Source organism: Dendropsophus ebraccatus, chromosome 1, assembly GCF_027789765.1.
Source record: "Dendropsophus ebraccatus isolate aDenEbr1 chromosome 1, aDenEbr1.pat, whole genome shotgun sequence".
Lineage (NCBI taxonomy): Eukaryota > Metazoa > Chordata > Amphibia > Anura > Hylidae > Dendropsophus > Dendropsophus ebraccatus.
In genome coordinates, this window is record NC_091454.1 from 56,567,739 (window position 1) to 56,590,912 (window position 23,174).

The 23,174-nt window shown below is 42.7% G+C and overlaps 1 protein-coding gene across 2 annotated transcripts in view; it reads right to left on the reverse strand.

Moving 5' to 3' along the window:
- RGS14 (regulator of G protein signaling 14) overlaps positions 1-23,174 on the reverse strand; it is an 85,646-nt gene that overhangs the window by 35,006 nt on the left and 27,466 nt on the right. Inside the window, exons 1-5 of one of the 2 annotated variants that reach the window (XM_069954557.1) lie at positions 17,926-18,016; positions 10,926-10,947; positions 9,036-9,196; positions 4,754-4,846; positions 948-1,091 (exon numbers count right to left, since the gene is read on the reverse strand). In XM_069954557.1, coding sequence (XP_069810658.1) covers positions 948-1,091; positions 4,754-4,846; positions 9,036-9,196; positions 10,926-10,947; positions 17,926-17,970 — 465 coding nt within the window. In that variant the 5' untranslated portion in view covers positions 17,971-18,016. Of the gene's footprint in view, positions 1-947; positions 1,092-4,753; positions 4,847-9,035; positions 9,197-10,925; positions 10,948-17,925; positions 18,017-23,174 lie in introns of those variants that run through there. The other variant, XM_069954554.1, reaches the window with a different exon arrangement.

A 23,174-nucleotide genomic window follows, 5' to 3' on the forward strand; every position in this document is an offset into this window, starting at 1 on the left:
AGTGGCAGCCAAACATAGCATATGAGCACAGATATCTCATACAAACTGTCAAGCATGGTGGAGGGATGATGATTTGGGCTTATTTTGAAGTCACGGAGCCTGGGCACCTTGAAGTCATTGAGTCATGTATGAACTCCTTTGTAAACCAAAGTATTGCACAGTTAAATGTAAGGCTATCTATCCAAAAGCTAAAGCTTGGCCATAATTGCGTCATGTAACAGGTACATGATCCAAAGCACACCAGCAAATCTACATCAGAATGGCTAAAAAAGAAAAAAAAACAAGGTGCTACAATGGACAAGTAAAAGTCCAGACCACAACTTAATTGAAATTGTGGCAGAAACTTAGGAGACACCAAAAACAGTACACACAAACCCAATGGACTAAAGCAGCGTTGTAAGGGTATGTGCACACCATGGAATTTGGGAGGAAATTTGAAGTGGAGCTCATGTGATGCTCTCCGTTTGAAGTTCTGCCTGTCCCATAGACTCAAAGATAATCTGAAGCTCAATCCTCTGTCCGCCCAAAGAATTGACATTTCCGCCCAAATTCTATAGCGTGCACATACCCTAAAAAGGAATACTGTAGGTCAACATTACACCAGAGCAATGTGAGAGACTGATAAAGTCTTATAGGTCATTTTTACTTTAAGTTATTGCTGCAGAAGGTGGTTCTACAAACTTTTGGTTTATCTGAGGTTGGGTTTAACTAACTGAAGACGTTCTAAGGACTTTTTTATGTCCTGATACACAAAACCAGAGAATTCCATACTTTCTTTTTCTAAAGAATGAAAGTGGTCAGTCACAGAAAATTCTGCATTAGATCTGGTGTGTGAATATAGCCTTAAATTAACTTACTGGAGAAAATATCTACATCGAGAGTAAGAGCATGAAATGTTACCCTCTGTAAATTAGCACCTCTATTCAGGTAATACAAGGCATTGTTACCTGTAGCTGTTGAACCTTGAAAAGGTCAGGGGTTGGTTTCTCCAGCATCTCCTCTGTGATAAGAGCCTGCTGATCCACATTGACTGGACACAAGGAGGTACTTGACAGATATTCATTATATATTCGACGGGACTCCTGCAGAAGCTTCAGAATAAACAGAATTTACTTACAGAACACTTGATATCTTATGCCAAGTGAAACCACATAGCTCCACTAAATTAAAATATACATTTAAAGAGTTCACATAATTTAAAGGGTATAAGATAAACCAAATCTTCATAAAGCTATAAACCCAACTTGTGATTTACCTGTATGGCCCATAAAAAGTCATGCAAACCAAGTTATACCATCCAGGAAAGGATTTTTTTATGGCCTTTGAGGTATTAATAAACCTGATAGTTATACAAAGCAGGTGATAATAGGCCATGTGAATCTGATCAATGACAGTAATAGCCCCTGCTGCTACTCCCTGCCCAGACGCCCCCCTCACTGTCGGTGCTGACTGGCCAGCGATTGCTTGCTCCTAAATATCGGGCCGTCTAATACGGCCTTTACCCCATTGTTAATGCGATTTGCACTTCTTTCCAAAGAATAACACATGACTGTTATTCTTTGGTTCCCTGTCCTGGATTATTTTGGACAATTAAATTTGCCTATTAAATTTATTTTCTCTGAATAGATGAGAGGTTTAGGATTTAGTAAATATGCTGCTTATGCTGGAATTCTAGCTAACACTGTTTTAAAAGGTTGATGAGGCTTTATTTAACCCTTTAAAAACGAAAAGTCCAGTGGACCCTGTGTCTTATACTGTATTTTTTAAGCCAATGCGGCTCTTGGCTGTTGCTCTTGAAATGCACTAGTCTTAGGCACCATGGGTCTATTTGCTGTCATTGATTAAAGGGGTTATCCAGCGCTACAAAAACATGGCCGCTTTCTTCCAAAGACAGCACCACTCTTGTCTCCAGTTTGGGTGGAGTTTTGTAACTCCCCTTGAAGTGGATGGAGCTTACTTGCAAGACTCACCTGAACTGGAGACAAGATAGGTTCTGTCTCTGGAAGAAAGTGGCCCTGTTTTTCGAGCGCTGGATAACCCCTTTAAATAAAGTTTATGGCCCAGATTTATTAAAGGGTGTAAAATAGAAACTAGTATAAACTGTCCACTGCAACCAACCACAACTTAGTTTTCAGCTATGGGAAAAATAAAAGTTTAGATGTGATTGGTTGCTATGGGAAATTTACACCAGTTTTATTTTATTTTGCTAAATCTGTGTTTTAAACTGGTGCTATATCCCCGTCGGCCATATCCATGCTGTATGTCCAGAACAGCTTTGGCACACCTGTATTTGATAAAACTTTACTTTGTGACTGACACATCAGGTCTACAGAGACATTATGATTAGACTCAAATTCATCATAATCAGTCATTTACAATTCTAGTGCAATTCACATGTGTAACTGCTGCTTCCTATACAGATAGATACATTAGTTTAGAGATGGCTTTCCAATTACATATACAAAAATATCAATCTTCATTCTGTCTTCTGGCTGTTATAGGTAATTGCTCAAATTTTACAACAGTCCCCATTTTTATGTTTATTTTATGTTTATTGTCCAGAACTTTATTATTAAAGGGGTATCCAAGAATAGAAACACATGGTCATGTTCTTCCAGAGAAAACACCTCTCTTGTCCCCAGTTCAGGTGTGGTTTACAATACGGGTCCTATTAGACAGGCTGATGGCTGCCCAATCAATAATGTAAATAAGCAACGATCTCCGGCTTGATATTCTTTTAGAAAGGACTGCACAGACATCGTTACATATGTCTGTACAACCCTTGCCCTAAACTGTATACGTTACCTCTCCATGCTCCCGGTCTTTTCCTGCCATCTGTTTACTTCCAGGAAACGAGTAGAAGGCATGAGAAGATCGGGAGTATGGAGAGGTAGGGTATACAGTTTATTCAATTGCTAGCTGACAGCCGTGCATCGCTATTATACGTAGCAATGCATGGTCAGCAGGCGATGATTCTAGGTGCAGACCTAAATACACGATCAGCTGATGATCATTGTCATCGGCTGATCGTTGTCCTTATTACACAGAGTGATAATCATCCAAATCGTCTTGATTTGTGCTATTTATCGCTTCGAGTAATAGGGCTTCAAAGAGTAATAGCTTCAAAGAGTTTCAAAATCCCACCCAAACTGAAGACAAGAGTGTCTTGTTTTTCCATGTTTTTCTAACGGTGGATAACCCCCTGTAATACCTTAAAACCGTGATACACTCACGTTGTGAAGTCACTACTGTTGTCAGGAAACTAATAACAAGAACCGCGGCTGAAATGTCAGCAGTGACACACACCCAGGAAATGGTTAATTCATGTTGTGCGAAGTTCATTCACACATGCCAACCACATTGCTGTCCACAAAACACACACACATATATATATATATATATATATATATATATATATATATATATATATATCACTGACTTCATACCTAAGGATCGTCATTTAATAAACAAAATCAAATTTAATAAGCAAAATCAAAAATGGATCAACAAAATAGTGATGATGGTTTCTACAAGTTTCCTGATTGTTTTTTTCTTCAGTCATTTGTCATTTCTTGGTGTGATCTGACTGACACCACCAATGTTTTGTATGCTACAGGATATCCTTTTCACTATGGGCACTATGATTTTGATGCAGCAGTAAATCACTTTCCCTAGACCTCAGCTAAGAGCAGGGAATGGTTAAATATAATGCAGTTACTTTGTGTGGTCTTAGTATGGGTGCAGTACCTTGTGAGGGAAATAGGTTAAACCATTGCTTTGGATTTGGGTTACTGTGGTTTGTAAAGCTATGGCTACTTTTAGGAAGTCTAGTTGTCGTATGTTTGGTTGTCACTACCTGTGTATACTACTACTGTACCACTCAGCATGCACCCTGATATCTGGCTCCCTAGTTCATTGATAAGACTTTCCCAGTGCTACATCAACCATGACTGCTTAATAAACTTGTTCTCTGCATACACTTGGGCATATACCCCTCAGCACTGTCTGTAAGCTGTTTCCTTTTTTTTTTTTTTTTTTTGTCAATCCAGTGTTAATTCTGCTACTTTATTCTATGCAAGTAGATGTAAGAAATCACATGACCATATTATATTAAATTATATTACTATAGCGTTTAATAGCTAGAAGACAAAGTAAAAAAAATGACGATGTGTTACATACTTACTAGTCTCTAGTCATATACAATAGTCTGAAACACATTAGTCTCTGTTGGTCTATCGTATATATGTTTTGTTAATGTCAATTTTTTTAATGTAAATCTTTTGAGACACACACACACACACAATATATATATATATATATATACAGTGTATATATATATATATATATATATATATATATATAAATATATATATTAGCTTTGCTTGTTAGGCTATTTCCCCACTACATAAAAGACCGGCCGGGTCACGGAACGGCTGGTCTCTGCAAAGATCATTCCAGCCGGTACTTAAGGACCGGCCAGATGATCTTTCCGGCCGCAGTGTTTTGATGCGAGTGCATCAGCGCCCGTCCGCATCAGAACTTCACACAGCACACAATGAAGCAAACAGCCGGAGCTTCATTGTGTGAACTGTCAGTTCTTTGCGGCGCCGTATGGGTTCCCGCTTTGAGCACATACTATGCCGGGATCCGATACCAGATAAGGCAGTGTTGCCGATGGCAACAACGGCCATACTTTTACGTAGTGTGAACATAGCCTTACAGTAACAAAAAAGGAAACTGGCCATGGTAATACCTGCTCAGTATCATCTGCAGGAATGCTCTGGTACTTTTCACATGATTTCCAGAAATGTATATTCTCAGCACTGTATTCTTTCTTTAGAAATTCCTACAGAAAAAGATAGACAAGAAAAATGGAAAAAGCTACACAACGAACAACCTAAATGTGAAACAGTGGCAAGTTCACATTTATTTATCTCAGCATGTGATAATACCTTGCAGCCAGTGGCGGATTTAAATGTGGGCGGTTTGGGCGGCCGCCCGGGCCCCGAGGCTCCGGGTGGCCCATGCCCCGCTGCCCACATTAGAATGTTACAGAGCAGCACATCACTTTCGGGGCCCAGTGGGCCCCTGAGTAATGTTCTGCTGGCTGTCCCTTGAGTCCGCCACGGCGCCGCCCCTCTCTCCGACACCGCCCAGCTCCTGCCTGACCATGTAATCGGCGCCCCCTCTGCCTCCCCTCCCCTACAGACCTCACTGATCTCCTCTGCGCTGACGGCGGCAGCCTCCTCTCCCCCTGCGCAGATCTCACTAGCATCTCTCTCAGACAGATCCTCTAGCAGGCCAGTGATGATGTCATCGGGCCTTCTGGAGGATCCGTGCGGCAGCTGACAGTCTGGAGAGCAGAGGAGAGAAGACAGGAAGACCGGGGCCAGGATTAGGTGAGTATATTGGTTTGTTTTGTTTTCTTTTGTGTTCATGCAATGCAGGGGGGCTCTTACTATGTAATGCAGGGGGACTATAGGGGTAATGCAGGTGGACTATGGGGGTAATGCAGGGGGACTATGGGGGTAATGCAGGGGGACTATGGGGGTAATGCAGGGTGTCCCCTATAGTGTGCCCCTGTCCCCTGTATTATCTGTGGTATTACATAGGACTACAGGTGACATCTACTAGATTCTCTGTACTCAGAGATATCACTGTGTTATCTGTGGTGTTACATAGGACTGCAGGTGACATCTACTACATTATATGTACCCAGAGATATCACTGTGCTATCTGTGCTGTTACATAGGACTGCAGGTAACATCTACTACATTATCTGTACTCAGCAACAATGGACATAAGAGTTTTGTGTTGCTATCTAGTATGATCATTCATAGAAGTCTTTTAGAATACCTGCTCATTTTAAGAAATAGCTACTTGGGTTATGAGGATATATACTGTATGTAAACTTTTTCTTACCAGGAATGTAGGCCTGCCTGTCACTTTCATTGGACAATAAAACCAACAAAAGAATAAATCTCACAGCAGCACAGGACAACTAAACCAGTGCATGCCTCACCAGACTAGATTGCCCATCTATCTAGTGTTCAACAAGAGGAATGTAGACATGAGACAGCACCCTGGTCTATATTCACAACGGGGTATGAGGTTTCTATATATTCAAGTCAAGGACAGCATGCACATCTGAGAGTTCACTCAGTGACATCTTTATTCATTTCTACTTTACATATATGTATATGTGACTGTATATACTAAGTATACTGTATATATATATTATGGCACCATGCTGTAGAGAGGAGCAGCTGAGAAGACATAAAAAATGAGATTTGGTGACAACTAAATGATGCATGAGAGGTGTCAGATGAAAGAAGTGAGTCAGGGATCAGAAAAAAAAAGTGTCAACCTACCAGAGAGACGGGGGGCTAAAAAGGCTGTAGAAGTAAGGAATCATTGGAGCCTGGGCTAGACTACTGGTTGTGCTAGTGGCGTAGAAGCAGAGAGAGCTCTGCAAGGGGATTGCCTGTTGTGCATAAATGTGGACGCTACAGTAGTTGACAGATAAGCAATCAGTGTGAAACTAGTGACAACTTGTGTCATGTAACACAGGCCTGGGAGGTTAGAGATGAGGGATATGAAACTAATTATACACTGTTATCTTTATACAGCTGTTGGATTCCAGAAACTACAGTGCTACCTAGCGTTCATGATTGAATGGATTTTCGAGGATTTAGAAAACGTGGCTGTTTTCCTCCAGATACCACACCATCATTGTTTAAAGTTTCTGCTATTGCAGATCAGTGAATGGAGCGAAGTTGTAATGCCACTCACAACATGGGGACAGTAGTTTATGTCTGCCCCATCTGGACAATGCACGCTACCACTATTTCGCTAGTTATAAAGAAGTATATTTTTTAATCAATATTATATCCATTATAATATAGTCATTATGAAGCAGGCCATAGAAGACCATGATGAGTTTAGAATATGCAGGCACCCACATTTTATCTACAAGTCTTCTTTGTCAGTATTGCTTTTAGATTGTATCTGCTGTCATATGTAATTCAACTTCCTCTCTAGAAGAATACTGATCAGTGGTTCAGATCTGTGATGCTTAAGTTATACTAAAGCAAAGTCATCTGTAGTACGCCCATAATGTGTACGCACATTTATATACAGTAAAACCTCGGTTCCCGAACACCTCGGTATTCGAACAATTCGGTTTTCGAACTAAATTTCCCCCTAAAGTTTTGCTCGGTATCCGAACATTGCTCGGTATCCGAACAAAACCAGGAGGATAACTGTGAGCTGAACTGATGTTCAGCTGACAGTTAGAGGTGTTCGGGAACAGTGAGAGGCAGGAGAGGGCGGCTATTTAAACTTGCAGCCGCGCTACTGCTCCTCTCAGCTGCGGGGGACACCCTGTAAAGAAGCGGGAATTTCCCTCATTATGATGGGATTCCTCACTTTTTTGCAAGGTGTCCCCGGCAGCTGAGAGGAGCAGGAGCACAGCGGCAAGTTTAAATAGCCGCCCACTCCTGCCTCTCACTGCGGGGACGCCCTGAAGCCGGCTGGACTGACCTGATACTCAACGTCCCCCCCCCCCCGCTGGCCCGGAGCTCTTCCTGTATGGTTCCCCCGCAGCCGCACGCATCTGCTGTTCTGCACGCGGCCCGCTCATCAGCGCTCCTCCCTGCTGCTCCCCCCCCCCCTACGTCTGCAGGATGAAGGAGTGTCTGCAGACGCAGCAGGGACCAGCGGGAGGAAGCAGCTAAGGAGTTTGTGAGCGGGGCTGCTGGCAGAACAGCAGATGCGTGCGGCTGCGGGGGACACATACAAGAAGAGATCCGGGCCGGCGGAGGGGCCTGGAATGACAGGTTAGTGCGGGAGCAGTGCGGCCGCCTTCTTTATAGGGAATCCCCTGCAGTGAGCGGCAGGAGTGGGCGGCTATTTAAACTTGCCGCTGCGCACCTGCTCCTCTCAGCTGCGGGGGACACCCTGTAAAGAAGTGGGGAATCCCATCCTAATGAGGGGAATCCCCGCTTCTTTACAGGGTGTCCCCCGCAGCTGAGTGGAGCAGGAGCGCGGCGGCAAGTTTAAATAGCTGCCCGCTCCTGCCTCTCAGTGTTCCTGTGAACATGGAGCATTCTTACGCTCTGTGGGCCGGGTGCTCTGCACCTGACCCACGGAGTGTAAGAACCAATTAATCAGTTTAACATTGTTCCCTATGGGAACTTACAGCTCGGTTCTCGAACAGCTCGGTTTTGGAACAGCCTTCCAGAACCAATTATGTTCGAGAACCGAGGTACCACTGTATATACATTTGTGTCAAACTGGCCTTGGAATACAATCATATTATTCCAACCTCAATATTTTTCGATGGAAGAAAAAATTACAAACCTAGTATTTATTATAAAAAGGCATTTTCACTTGTAATGACAATTGCTTCCTTATATACATAAAATAAAGCAGCATACTTACCCCTAGTATACAGTTTGTAGGTATTTTATATTGGTTCAAAACAGCCTTGGGCTATGTTCACATAGGGTATTTCTGTCAGTATTTTTGTCAATATTTTTTCAACTAAATCCAGGAGTGGGATGAAAATACAAAAATCTTCCCACTATTATTTTTCTCTGTCGATTCCACCCCTAACTTTGGCTACAAATACTGACTAAAATACTGACAGAAATACTGAGAAAAAAATACTATGTGGGAACATAGCCTTAAAAGGGTTATCTCAAGTTTATAGCTTATGATCCATCCACAGGATAGATAATACGCATCTAATAAATGAGGGTTCCCACTACTGGGACCGATGTCAATCACAATACTATTTGTACTGTCTTCAGCAGTTGCATAGTAAGTAAATGGAGTGATACACAATGCATTTTTGAAAAAAAAAAACCTGTTCTTGTAATCAGTGTGGATCCTAGTGGCTGGACCCTCATCAACCAGATATTTAAGAATGGTCTATCCTGTGAAAAGATGAGAAATTATAGTCTTGGGATAACTTCTTTTACTCCTTAGCATTGTGGGGGGGGGGGGAGTTTGCTGCATGCTTCTTAACTTACCGTAAAATAATCAACCCCAAGAGGATCTTGAAGGAGCCTTTCAAATGATACTGCCCAACTGGCAACTGATCGCTCTGATCCAAGTCCGGCAGTCTGGACACTAGGCAAACTGTTGAGACTCTGGTCACTGCCTCGTCCATCTAAATCAGTGTGGTTTAACTCTACAATAGAACTGCAATGAATCAGCACAAACCTTCTAATACTAATGGTTTCTTTTTTAACACTGCAATTTCTCATCATAATGTAGCTGGGCTAAAAACCTTTAAAGCCCCCCCCACTTACCTTTATGATGCTTATGGTGACTGTGCAGTAAAGAGTGCTTGCAAAAACCAACCAAATCTGTGAGAGATAATGGAAGCATGGTCCTACTAGTAATCCAATGCCCCCATAGTATTGTGAGGTTTGATGGAAGCCACTACAATCTATGAGCCATTACACTCTATGAGCCATTGAATGAGAAGGAAAAAGTAAGAGGCATGCCTGACATTTGACAAGAGCCCTGTTTACTTCACCTTATCTCCAAAACATTGTCAGGACGATTCACACCCAATTGTTTCTGTGTTTAGTGTCAAATGTTGCTGTGCGATGGCTAAGAAGAATTTGCCCTTAAGCAGACTAGTTCACTGTGGTCACGACATACCTATGGAAAATGCTTATTCATCATATAATAACAATTCTGCACATGTGTTATATAATTAGCTTCTAAATTCTTCACAGTTTCAGGATTTCTGATGTCAGTGCATGAAAACATTCTTGTTTATTGAGGCCTAAATCAGCCACTTCAATAACATTTCCAGTCAGTCGGCTTTCCACGATAAGGTGATACTGGTGACAGAGATTCCCAGCACTCACCTGAATTGCAGTAGGGAAGTATTTTATTGTCCAAAATGTCCAAAATAATATGTGCAATAACTCATATTGTGGATCTTATTTTGGACATGCAATAAAATACTTCACTGCTGCAATTCAGGTGAGCACCAGGAATCCCTGTTAACCCTTCACAAACCTATAACAAACATGTAAGGGGGAAATGTGCACAGCCAAGCACTACTTTTCCGACAGTCCCATAGACGGCAGTCTAGCCCTTTGACTATAATTTCCCCTAATGAGAGCTATTATTTGAACGCAGCACACTGACAAAGCAAGAAGTCATTGGATCCCAACCCTGCGCTGAGTGACATTACTTGGGCGCTGCCTGCAGAATAGGGAGAATGAGACACTGGAGGACTGTGTGGGACCCTTGTGAGTATTAATGTTTTTTATATATTACAGATGGGGGCCTAACTACCTAAAGCTAGAGTTTACTAGGACCCAGGGGACTACAAACAGGGTGAAGGCCTAAATGGGAAGGGCTAACTACTGGGAAGACTACCTACCTACAGGGGGATTACCTCCATAGGGGATACCATTTATTGGGGGAGTTAATTACTAGAGTGACTATCTACAGGGGGATGCCTACATAGGGGATACAAAATAATTGGGAAAAATGCTTATTCATCGTATAATTAACAATTCCACACACATGTAATATAATTAGCATCTAAACTTCCCACAGTTTCATGATCTCTGCTGGTAGTGAATGGATACCATTTACTGTGGGGGGTTAACTACTAGGGGGACTACCCACAGGGGGATGACTACTTGAGGCATACTACCTACTGAGGGAGTTAGCTACAGCAGGATATTACCTACTGGGGAAATTGCTTATTTATATCAGAGGGGGACCTTATTACTATATAGATTCACAGAGGGGGCCTAACTACTATATAGGGGCCAAAAGGGGACCTAACTACTATATGGATGCACAGATGGGGCCTTACTACTATTTTGGGGCAAATTAACATGCATCATGTATCATGCTTTCTTATTGCTTTATTTCAGGTGACTTACCTCCATCAGATACAGCCAACACCTGGAAGAAAATGATACAGTTATAATTGCTATAGTACATAAGTACATATACGTTAATTATGTAATATTTAAAATTGTTAAGAAACCATTTCCCACTAGGTTAAAGGTCATCCTAACCTGCTCATGGAACCTATTAGGGCAGATTACGCAGAATCAGCAAAAAAAAGACTTTTAATAATATGTTATTGAGACCATTTGGTGCACCAGGGGCAGTACTTTACCCATAGGTGAACCAAAACATCTCCCCACCTGTTTCTCTTACCATTGCCTATAATCAATACTGCGGCCACCCCTCTGCGGGCGGGTAGGAGGCCATATCAGTGCATGGGAGGGGGGTTGAGTATTGCATTGGCCAATTTAAAGTTTTGTTGTTTTTTTTCCCAAAAAGTTGCTTTTTAATTTTATACAAACAATTGCAATGGTTGGTTGCTGTGTGACAAAAAGGTGGAAGTTTTCTCAAACCCTATTAAGCCATTCTTATCTATTCACTGGCTTTACCGCTCTAAAAAGGGTTGGCATGCACAGGAAACTATCCCTATTCCTTCAGAAATGCCATATACTTCCCATGCATTTCCTTCAGTGGTTGCTTTAGGGCACAAATATGCATATAAGGCACATATAGGGATCCAAATACCAATCATGTTTGTCTATCACAAAGTATACAATACCCAAATAGTATCAAGATAACTCAGTACTGCATCCCAGTGTTGCAGAGGTTTGTTCCCTGGGACATGCACTCAAGCAGGTCAGTGGACCTGTGGTGTCACTTCCCTCCTCTGTTGGCAAATGTTGGCAAAATGCTGGGTAGAGTGACTAGGTCTCATTGCTGATGCAGGGAGGAGAGGCTATTCATAGTGATACATCAAATAGTACAGAAATAATACAATAGTTATATTTTGGTTGAAAGTAAGGATGAACCCGAACGCTCGGCATCAGATTCCCACTGTCTGGCCGCTCTGTGCAGCGGTTGGATACAGCGGGAGGACCGCCTGGAAAACTGGGATACAGCCTATGGCTATGGCTGTATCCCAGTTTTCCAGACGGTCCTCCCGCTGTATCCACCCTCTCCACGGAGCGGGCAGACAGAGGGAATCATTGCCGAGAGTTCGGGTTCGTACCATCCCTAGTTGAAAGAGTTATTCACTGTATAATGGATGTTATGCAGATTTCCAGGTAATCAATGTTCCAGGTAATCAATGTTCCAGCAATGTTGACTGAAACGCGGGTGCAAATATTTCCATATTAGATACTATTTTTTCATACATGCCTCAGGTAGCTGTAAGTGACTGTCTTTGCTAGCCCCATTCAGTGCCTCTTAGCTGGTCTCCCTAATATCACAGAGTGCCTGTCCACCAACCAATTCTACACGGTGTACAAAGTTTCACAGCAGCTTCAGTGTGCAATGGTGACGTATAGCTCTGTTCATGACAGTAGGAAGTGAATACATTAACAACAAGTGGTCTAAAAGAGGAACTTAGAGCAGTCACTTCCACATCCACCCCTCTCATGGCAGTAAAATAAGTCCTACATCTTTCTAATATGATTTTCAGGGTAAACATTGCATTGGATTGTCAGTCGATTATCTGTATCCATGTGTTCTATGGAAAAATTCCTATCAGACTTATCAGAACTCCAGCCTTTCTCTATTGGCTGGTGAAAATAGCCATAAAACACATCCAGAAGGCCGTCCGATCTACAGTACAGGCCTTATGTTCGAAGGAAAAGTATCAGTGTTGGATATTCATTCCTTTTCACATTGCTCTACTATGGGCACATCAGTTTCATAGCACAGCTGAAACACGGTTCACTTCAATAGAAATGGGACGGTCTATGTGTTGCAGTCGCAGGCATGATATACTGTGGTCATTGTTGTCATTCCTACCTTTATAAGAAAAATGTGGAAAATTGTTTCCATCGACCTCTCTATTGATTTTGACTAGCAAAATATGAGTTGGCTTCAGCTGGCAGGCAAAATTGGGTTTGTGCATTACTTTATGCAAGAAAAGTAGTCTGTACATATTGGGGGTGAATATACAGTATGTAATGGTACGCCTTAATACTATGGCTGGGTTCACACTATGTATATTTGAGGCTGTATTTGTGAGGCTGTATAGCAACCAAAACCAGGAGTGGATTGAAAACACAGAAAGGCTCTGTTCACATAATGTTGTAATTGAGTGGATGGCCGTCATTTAATGGCAAATATTTGCTGTTATTTTAAAACAACGGCTGTTATATTGAAATAATGGAAGTTATTTACCGTTATATGACGGCCATCCACTCAATTTCAACATTATGTGAACAGAGCCTTTCTGTGTTTTCAATCCACTCCTGGTTTTGGTTGCTATGAGGACCTGACTTGAGGACCAAATACTGCCTGAAATATACTGTGTGTGAACCCAGCCTTGCAAGGCTATGTTCACACTACGTATATGTCCGGCCGCATATTTTCGTGTCCGGACATATACGTGTTAAACGCAAGTTGCAGCCGGATACGTACGGACCGCGAACTTACACCCGTAGTCTACTTATGCTTCCCGAGCGCCCTACGTAGCGATCTGACAGCGGTCTTTCACTTGGAAATCTTCGTCTAGCCGCGGACACCCTACAGAACCTTTTGGATCGGCACAAAAAGCTTGCAAAATGAAGTAATCACCACTACGTACGGGACCGCATGTAACGCTACGGGCGTAAGTTACGGCATTTCCGTCTGCAAACAATGATGTGGTTTATTTTTAACGCCGCCGCATACGATCCGGGCGTAAGTTCGTACGTAGTGTGAACTGTGCTGCCGTACATCGTATACTTTCCATTGTACGCAAACTACGTAAGTCTCCGGCCGCTTATTCACGGAACGCGATACGTCCGGAGACTTACATAGTGTGAACATAGCCTAACCTGGGTCCCCACTACGTATATTTCAGTCAGTATTGTGGTCCTCATATTGCAACCAAAACCAGGAGTGGATTAAAAACACAGAAAGGAACTGTTCACACAATGTTGTAATTGAGTGGATGGCCGCCATATAACAGTAAATAACTGCCATTATTTCAATATAACAGCCGTTGTTTTAAAATAACAGCAAATATTTGCCATTAAATGGCGGCCATCCACTCAATTTCAACATTGTGTGAACAGATCCTTTCTGTGTTTTTAATCCACTCCTGGTTTTGGTTGCAATATGAGGACCACAATACTGACTGAAATATATGTAGTGTGAACCCAGATAACTGTATGGGAGACATAGACAAAGCTGTGCAGCTGTTTGATATTTCCTTTAAAGTTCCATTGAGCAGCGGTGTGTGTGCTTGTCACCTGCAGACATGCTGGTGGAGAGGAATGGGGGCTCGGGGCCCCTGTATTAATGATCAGTTCAGATCTAAGCAATCTAACACTTATCTGCATTGGTCAAGGAGATGATGTTGTTTGCAAGAAACCTCTTAAATCTCATGTCACATATGGGAGATTTTTCAATTTTCTGTTGATTTTCTGTTAAGAAAATCCAGAAAATTTAATGTAGCAGCAAAGAGTCTCAACCACGCATACTGCAGGGGGTTTTGCCAACTTGGTAAAGCAAAAATATGCAATAAATCCGCTGCAGAAATGCTGCAGATCCACAGCAAAAACTATGGATTTGAAATTTATTGACTTCTTCATCTTTATATATTAGCATATATGTCTCCAATAAAATCTCAAAATATACCCTCTAAAATAAGGTTTATAACTTTAAAGGGAAACTATCAGCAGGTTCATACATACAAACCTACTAATAGGAACCAGTCCCAGTACAGCTGCTCATTCCAGCGCTGGTCTTCTTATTTCTTCCCTTGGCATTGCTATCCTGTAGTCTAATCCAAAAATAGGCCATGTTCCCACAACGTATGTCTTGTATAAATCCAGGGGCGTAACTAGAAATGGCTGGGCCCCATAGCAAACTTTTAATTGGGCCCCCCCCCCCCCTCAACCGACCACTACACCGTCAACACACCCAGCTCTACACAGGGTCTGTACTACATATAAATTACAGTGCAAATATATTTAGTGACTCACAGGGGACTACTCCTCTGATCGGAGTTCTTCCCTTTTCATCTTCTTCTCCATCTGTCCTGGGCCATTATGAGAACTTCTCTGAGCCACGAATCCACAGAATCTGCCAGACAGACATATTAGGCCCCTCACTCTGGCACCATCCTCATCTCTATACACACTGCACATCTGTATTGGCCCCTTAAAGCCCTCTTTCAGTGGGTAGCCCTGGCTCCTTATAGATAGTCCCTTGTTCAGTCTTCCACATAGATGGCCCTGTGTGCATCTACTATAGTAGAGAGCCCCTCTGTGTTTATAGTAGATGACAACCTCTGTGCATCCCCTATACCAGGGGTAGGGAACCTCGGCTCTCCAGCTGTTGCAAAACTACAACTCCCATCATGTGTAGACAGTCAAAGCTAAAGCTGTAGTTTTTAAACAGCTGGAGAGCCAAGGTTCCCTATCCCTGCCCTGTAGTATATGGCCCCCTCTGTGTAGTCCCCTTATAGATGACCCCTCTGTTTAGTCCACTAAAATAAATACCCCCCCTCTGTGCATGCCCTATTGTATACATCCCGCAGTGTAGTTACCCTTATAGATGCCTCCTCTGTGACGTCCTCCTTATAGATTGCCCCCTGTGTTGTTCCCCTTACAAATGGCCCCCAGTGTTGTCCCTCCCCATATATATAGCCCCCAGTGTTTTCCCTCCCCCATATATATAGCCCCAAGTGTTGTCCCTCCCCCATATATATATATATATATATATATAGCCCCAAGTGTTGTGCCTCCCCATATATATATAGCCCCCAGTGTTGTGCCTCCCCCATATATGCAGCCCCCAGTGTTGAGCCTCCCCCATATAGCTCCCAGTGTTGTCCCTCCCCATATATATAGCCCCCAGTGCTGTGCCTCCCCCATATATATAGCCCCCAGTGCTGTGCCTCCCCCATATACATAGCCCCCAGTGCTGTGCCTCCCCCATATATATAGCCCCCAGTGCTGTGCCTCCCCATATATATACAGCCCCCAGTATTGTGCATCCCCCATATATATATAGCCCGCAGTGCTGTGCGTACCCCATATATATAGCCCCCAGTGCTGTCCCTGCCCTATATATACAGCCCCCGGTGCTGTGCCTCCCCCATATATATATACAGCCCCCAGTGCTGTCCCTCCCCCATATATACAGCCCCCAGTGCTGTGCCTCCCCCATATATATAGCCCCCAGTGCTGTCCCTCCCCCATATATACAGCCCCCAGTGCTGTGCCTCTCCCATATATATATACAACCCCCAGTGCTGTTCCTCCCCCATATATATATACAGCCCCCAGTATTGTGCATCCCCCATATATATATACAGCCCCTAGTGCTGTGTATCCCCCACATATATACAGCCCCTAGTGCTGTGCACCATATATATATATATATATATATATATATATATATATATATATGTACAGCCCCTAGTGCTGTGCATCCCATATATATGTGTATATATATATATATATATATATATATATATATATATATGGGATGCACAGCACTAGGGGCTGTATATATATATATATATATATGGGATGCACAGCACTAGGGGCTATATATATATATATATATATATATATATATATATACAGCCTCTAGTGCTGTGCATCCCCCATATATATACAGCCCCCAGTGTTCCCCTCTGATAAAAATAAAAAAACTCACAACTCACCTAACCACAAGATCCCCCGTCGGTCGCAGGTCTCTTCTTCTCTCTTCATCTGCACCCGACAGATCAGCAGCTTCCAGGCGAAGTCCCGGGCAGCGCCACCACTGAGCTCAGTGTGCGCCGCTGCGGCTGCGACTTCCGCTACGGTTGCTACGGCGGTAGTTCCGCCCCTGTATAAATCCCAACCGTTGTTGCAATTTGCAACAACGGCCGTGATTTATACAAAACATACATTGTATGTGAATGAATGGAAACCCAGCCGCAGCGTATACCCATATCAGTTTTCTGCGGCCACTATTCATTGGATAGCAGCCGCAGAACAACTGTCAGTTCACACAATGGAATGTGCAGCTTCGGCCACACGCTCCATTGTGTGCAGCAGTGAATTTGGATGCGGGCGCACACGGATGTGCCCACATCCGAATTCAGCAGAAATAAAGATCATCCGGCCGGTTCTGCAGTACTGGCCAGGATAATCTTCAGTAACTCCGGCTGTTCTGTGACCCGTCCGGGTCACAGAATGGCCGGTGTTTTACAATGTGGGAACATGGCCATAATATGTAATTTACTCAATTCAGTGCGCTGGGAATGTTTCTCAGTATCCATGTCTATCTCCTATACATAAGAAGAAAGGGACACAGGAGGGGATGTAGAAGGCAAAGGCAGGCTGGACAGTGCACTGAGAGGCTGAGGAATGCCCCCAGTGCACCAAACTGATTAATTTGCATAGCTCCCACATCATTTTTAGTCACAAGTAGATTGGTATGGACTATGTTTGGTCTATGAAAGCCTAAAACTATGCTGAAGTATATGTTTTAATACCTTATTCATGGCATTCCAATAGAAAGTGACAGCAGTCAGTGAAGACATGATAAAAAAGGGGCCTTAGTTACTTTCTAATACACTTAAATAGAGCAATAAAAATCACAAGTAAACTGTGTAGATGTGCTGTGGTGGCTGCTGCACCCAGCTGTGATTCAGCCTATTTATATTGGGCTGTAATATTTACTGGAAGATAAACTGACCAGACTGACCGGCATAAACATAGAGGAAAAAGGGGATTATTTATTAAAAATATCTAACTGCCTACAAACTGCAACTCTTAACTTTAACCCACTTCTCTCCCAATAACGTATTCCAGCGTGGTAGGAACGTTAACATAAATTGAGCTTCGTGTGAAGAAACAACAACCAAGGTGAAGCCAACAGATACCTCCTCGACTAGTCTGTCGAAGCACTTACCAATCTGCCACCAGGAACCTCCAGAAATTTCATTTTCCCAGGCATCCCCTCATATGCTCTTAGCACTGTTTGTCATTTGTGAAGATATAGCGAGGCTGGATGAGCACCACCCAGCCCTATCAACTCGATGCATCCTCAAACCCATACTACCTCTTTCCACCAAAGCTACAGGAAATGTTGCTGCAGAAACTAAACCACAGAGGAAGCTGTGTTTTCAGATGAAGAAAAGCTATTCTATGCATACGGGTGTCTTCATGAAAGCCGGGGGGCACACACACTAGCTCAGAGCTCACCTTCTGTCTTGCTGAGGTGACCACAATTCATAGAGATTAGTAACGGGACTGAGTATTTTAGTGAATGCACCAGAGAAATAGGGGCTGGGGCCAGGATCATTACTGAGTCTTATGTAACAGAAAGTTACATTTATATGTTTCATGTTATATTTCTGTTGTACTGTACATCACTACTACAAAAACTGTATATTGCAAGAATATTCTGCAACTGGACATATGTTATTTACAATGCTGGTGTCCATCTATGTGGCAGAGGAACCTCCTCAGAGTCAAGGGCATGGGTGTGACTGCCACAGCAGAGAAACCAGCAGGGGAGCAGGCCAGGTAAGTATGCCTGTTTGTTATGCTCCCTGCAGATTGAGACACATAGTCAAAAACCCTTTATTGTCGGAAAACACCTTGGAATAATATAATACTATAATAGGACAAGCTATATTGCTGGCTTTGGAGTTTTATGTCAACTTACCCTCTTTAGACTACTGTGAATATTAATGAAAGAAAACCTATTATTTCCTATGACATACAAATAACCAAACTAGAAGATCATATCTTAATGTTGGTATGTTTACTAGAAAAAGAGGACAAGCAGCATTATGATGGTTATAATGTGTATAAAGACCAACGTTCCCTTTAAGCTGCGTGGCGCACAGCTGCTCAGCTGCCAGTGAGGCCCCGCTCACTGCCTCCAGCTGTCCGCTTAGCCCGAGTGCTGCGCCGGAGTCCTCCCTCCCCTCCATCTTGTGACCGCAAACATTGTCTTGCTTGTGGTCGCAAGAGGCAATCTTGCCTCCGGCTGATGCGTCGCTCCCTGGGGGGGGGGGGTACCCAGGGATCCCCAGGGAGCGTACGCATCAGGAACCTCAGTGTGCGTCGCTGGGAATTCCTGTACAGGGAGCGTATATTACAGATGCTCCCTGTACCGGAAGTACCGGCCTCGGCGCACACTGAGCTTCCTGATGTGTGCGCTGTCTGGGACACCCCCCAGGGAGCGACGCAGCAGCCGGGGGCAGAAGAGGAGAAGACAGCAGCGATGGGGGAGCGTGCTGTTAGGTGAGTTGTGTGTTTTTTTTAAAATCTGCTGTGCAGGGCGGCATCTATAAGGGGGATAGTACGGGGGAAGCCATCAATAAGGGGGGTAATAGAGGGGGGGCCATCAATAAGGGGGATAATACAGGGGGCCATCAATAAGGGGGAACCATCAATAAGGGGGATAATACTGGAGGGCCATCAATAAGGGGGATAATACAGGGGGGCCATCAATAAGGGGGATAATACAGGGGGCCATCAATAAGGGGGAACCATCAATAAGGGGGATAATACTGGAGGGCCATCAATAAGGGGGATAATACAGGGGGGCCATCAATAAGGGGGATAATACAGGGGGCCATCAATAAGGGGGATAATACAGGGGGGGCATCAATAAGGGGGATAATACGGGGGGACCATGTATAAGGGGGATAATACAGGGGGAGCCATCAATAATGGGGATAATACAGGGGGGCCATCAATAAGGGGGATAATACAGGGGGAGCCATCAATAAGGGGGATAATACAGAGGGGCCATCAATAAGGGGGATATTACAGGGGGACCGTGTATACGGGGGATAATACAGGGGGGCATCTATAGGGGATAATACAGGGAGGCATCTATAGGGGATAATACAGGGGGGGCATCCATTGCATCTTTGTTGTTTGACATGAGCTGTTCTACTAGATTTAATTTGCTCTGCTACATTCACTTTTAGACTATGGTACCAATGTTCCTGTGTCAAGTTTTTGATTTGCCCAACCTTGCCTGACCATTGCTCAGCTCTCTTGCCATTCCGCTCAGCTGTGGCTGAAGCTTAGAGGGAACACTGATAAAGACTATGCCACTACAATCCACTGGGTGATATACTTTCATTTTTCCTACTGTAAACATGTATATGTTTATTTGAAAAGAAGTGAAGTCTTGAGTCGTTAAAACATACCATTGTGGAGTGTGTTCTTTTTGTGTTGTTAGGACAATGCTCTCTGCTGCCACCTCTGTTTATAACAGGAGCTGTCCACATTAGTAGAGGTTCTCTATGGAATTTGCTGCTGCTCTGGACAGTTCCTGGACAGAGGTGGCAGCAGAGATCACTGTGTCAGACTGGAAAGAATACACCACTTCAAGCAGGACACACAGCAGCTGATAAGTACTGTAAGACTTGACTTTTTAAACTAGAAGTAATTACAAATCTATATAACTTTCTGACAGTTGATTTGAAAAAAAGAAACACTTTTTAAATTAAATGAAAAGTCAATGGGTAAAAATTAAAAAATAGTCTAAAAATGTGCCATATTTAGGTCCTGTTCACACTAGGTTTCACACTAGGTGTTTACTCGAATCGCTCCCCAGTTATGGTGGACACCGATTTATACCATCTATCCTACAAAAACTCACAAAATTCATACTGCAATACCTCCCGTTCTAATTATAATCAGGATTTGCCTAGATTGTGAAACACGTCAAGATTTTCTGTTTCGCTAAAGAAATCCTATCAGGACAAACTGCACAGTTTTATTTCGTAAAAACATAAAACACTACTACTCTCAACGTGACCATAATAGATTATTATTATAATAATTATTATTATTACTATGCTGCATACATAGAAGACCACAACCCCAAATATGTTCATAATTTATTTCTATTATACCCTCTGCATAGAACACCACAAACCCCAACATGGCCGACCACTGCACGAGAGCATAATACAATTCTATAATACTGTATACCTGCAACACTACAACCCCCAACATGGCCCAACCACTGGACGAGAGCATACAGTAATATAAATGCTGTAATACTCTTTACCTACAACACTACAAGCCCCAATATGACCATAATCTATTTCTATTATACCCTCTGCATTGAACACCAAAATCCCCAACATGGCCTGACTACTGGACAAGAGCATAATACAAATTTTATAATACTCTGTACATACAACACTACAACCCCCAATATGACCATAATCTATTTCTATTATACCCTCTGCATAGAACACCACAACCCCCAGCATGGCCCGACCACTGGACGAGAGCATAATACAAATTCTATAATACTCTGTACATACAACACTACAACGCCCAATATGACCATAATCTATTTCTATTATACCCTCTGCATAGAACACAACAACCCCCAACATGGCCCCACCACTGGGCGAGAGCATAATACAAATTCTATAATACTCTGTACATACAACACTACAACGCCCAATATGACCATAATCTATTTCTATTATACCCTCTGCATTGAACACCAAAATCCCCAACATGGCCTGACTACTGGACAAGAGCATAATACAAATTTTATAATACTCTGTACATACAACACTACAACCCCCAATATGACCATAATCTATTTCTATTATACCCTCTGCATAGAACACCACAACCCCCAACATGGCCTGACTACTGGGCGAGAGCATAATACAAATTCTATAATACTCTATACCTACAACACTACAACCCCCAACATGGCCCAACCACTGGACGAGAGCATACAGTAATATAAATGCTGTAATACTCTATGCCTACAACACTACAAGCCCCAATATGACCATAATCTATTCCTATTATACCTTCTGCATAGAACACCACAACCCCCAACATAACCTGACAACTGGGCAAGAGCATAATACAAATTCTATAATACTCTACATACAACACTACAACCCCTAATACGACCATAATCTATTCCTATTATACCCTCTGCATAGAACACCACAACCCGACCACTGGACGAGAGCATAATACAATTCTTTTATACATAAAGCACTACAACCCCCAACATGAGCATAATAAGCATGCTTTATAGGACGTTACTGCAATAGTGACATGTATGTATATAGGAAGGCGGGAAGAAGGTCTAGTTTCAGAACAACCTGGCTGCCTTTTTGCAACAGCGTCACACCTGTCCACAAGCTGCAGGTGGAGTCCTATTCATTTCAATGGTGCTGTCTGCAATAGCAAATACAACCCCATAGACAGGAGTGGAGCTGTTTCTGGGAGAAGGCTGTGTTCACACAATGCGTATATCTGCTGTGTTCTTAACATGCATTTTAATTAATTAACATATTGAGAGACTTGGGAGTTCACCAACCAAACTGCATCTAAAACGCACAGTGTGAACCCAGCCAAAAACTGCCAAGTCTAATCATGTAGCCGCGGGGAGTCAGGCGCTGAGTGTTTGGGTTTGGATAATGTTGCTGAACCCAAACATTTTCACAGATTCTTTCAACACAACTCCTCAGCAATACGCTTGTATATATGACATTTCAGCTTCTGTATATAATGTATATAAAAATATACAGTGTGAACTGTGCTGTGTATTGTAGACATCACATACATTTTTCAGTGCATATTTTGGTGTGTAATAGTTGAGAAGTGTTTTTTACAATATATATGTAATAACATTTGCTGCTCTTTACAGTTTTTTATTTGTAGAGAACTCCTTTAAAGCCTAAAGAGGTACTCCAGCAAAAATAAAAAATCTTTAAACCAACTTTTTTTGCTGGAGTACCCCTTTAATACTGACGACTATTTTACTTTTAAACAACTAGACAACCCCTTTTGTACAGCGAATGCAGTTTCTCCAGTGATCAACTAATCGTGTGATCACCGATTTCCTATGACAGCATGGGAAATGTAGTTTTACACCCATACTGCTTGTCTTTACTCTAGAGGATTTCCAGGTAGGGATCCCCTCCTTCTTTATTACTTTCAGCAGCTTTATGTATAATACTCTTTGGCAGCCCTTTCCACATACAATTACATTAGATTGTCAGCAGTCTCCTTCATGTTATCAAATCCGCCGTATATAACCGTATACCAGTGGATTCTAAACTGAGTAACAGGAAATGCTGGGAATTGTAGTGTATAGAAATGTTTTTGAACCATAAGTGTCCCTCCAAAAAGTTGGGAGAT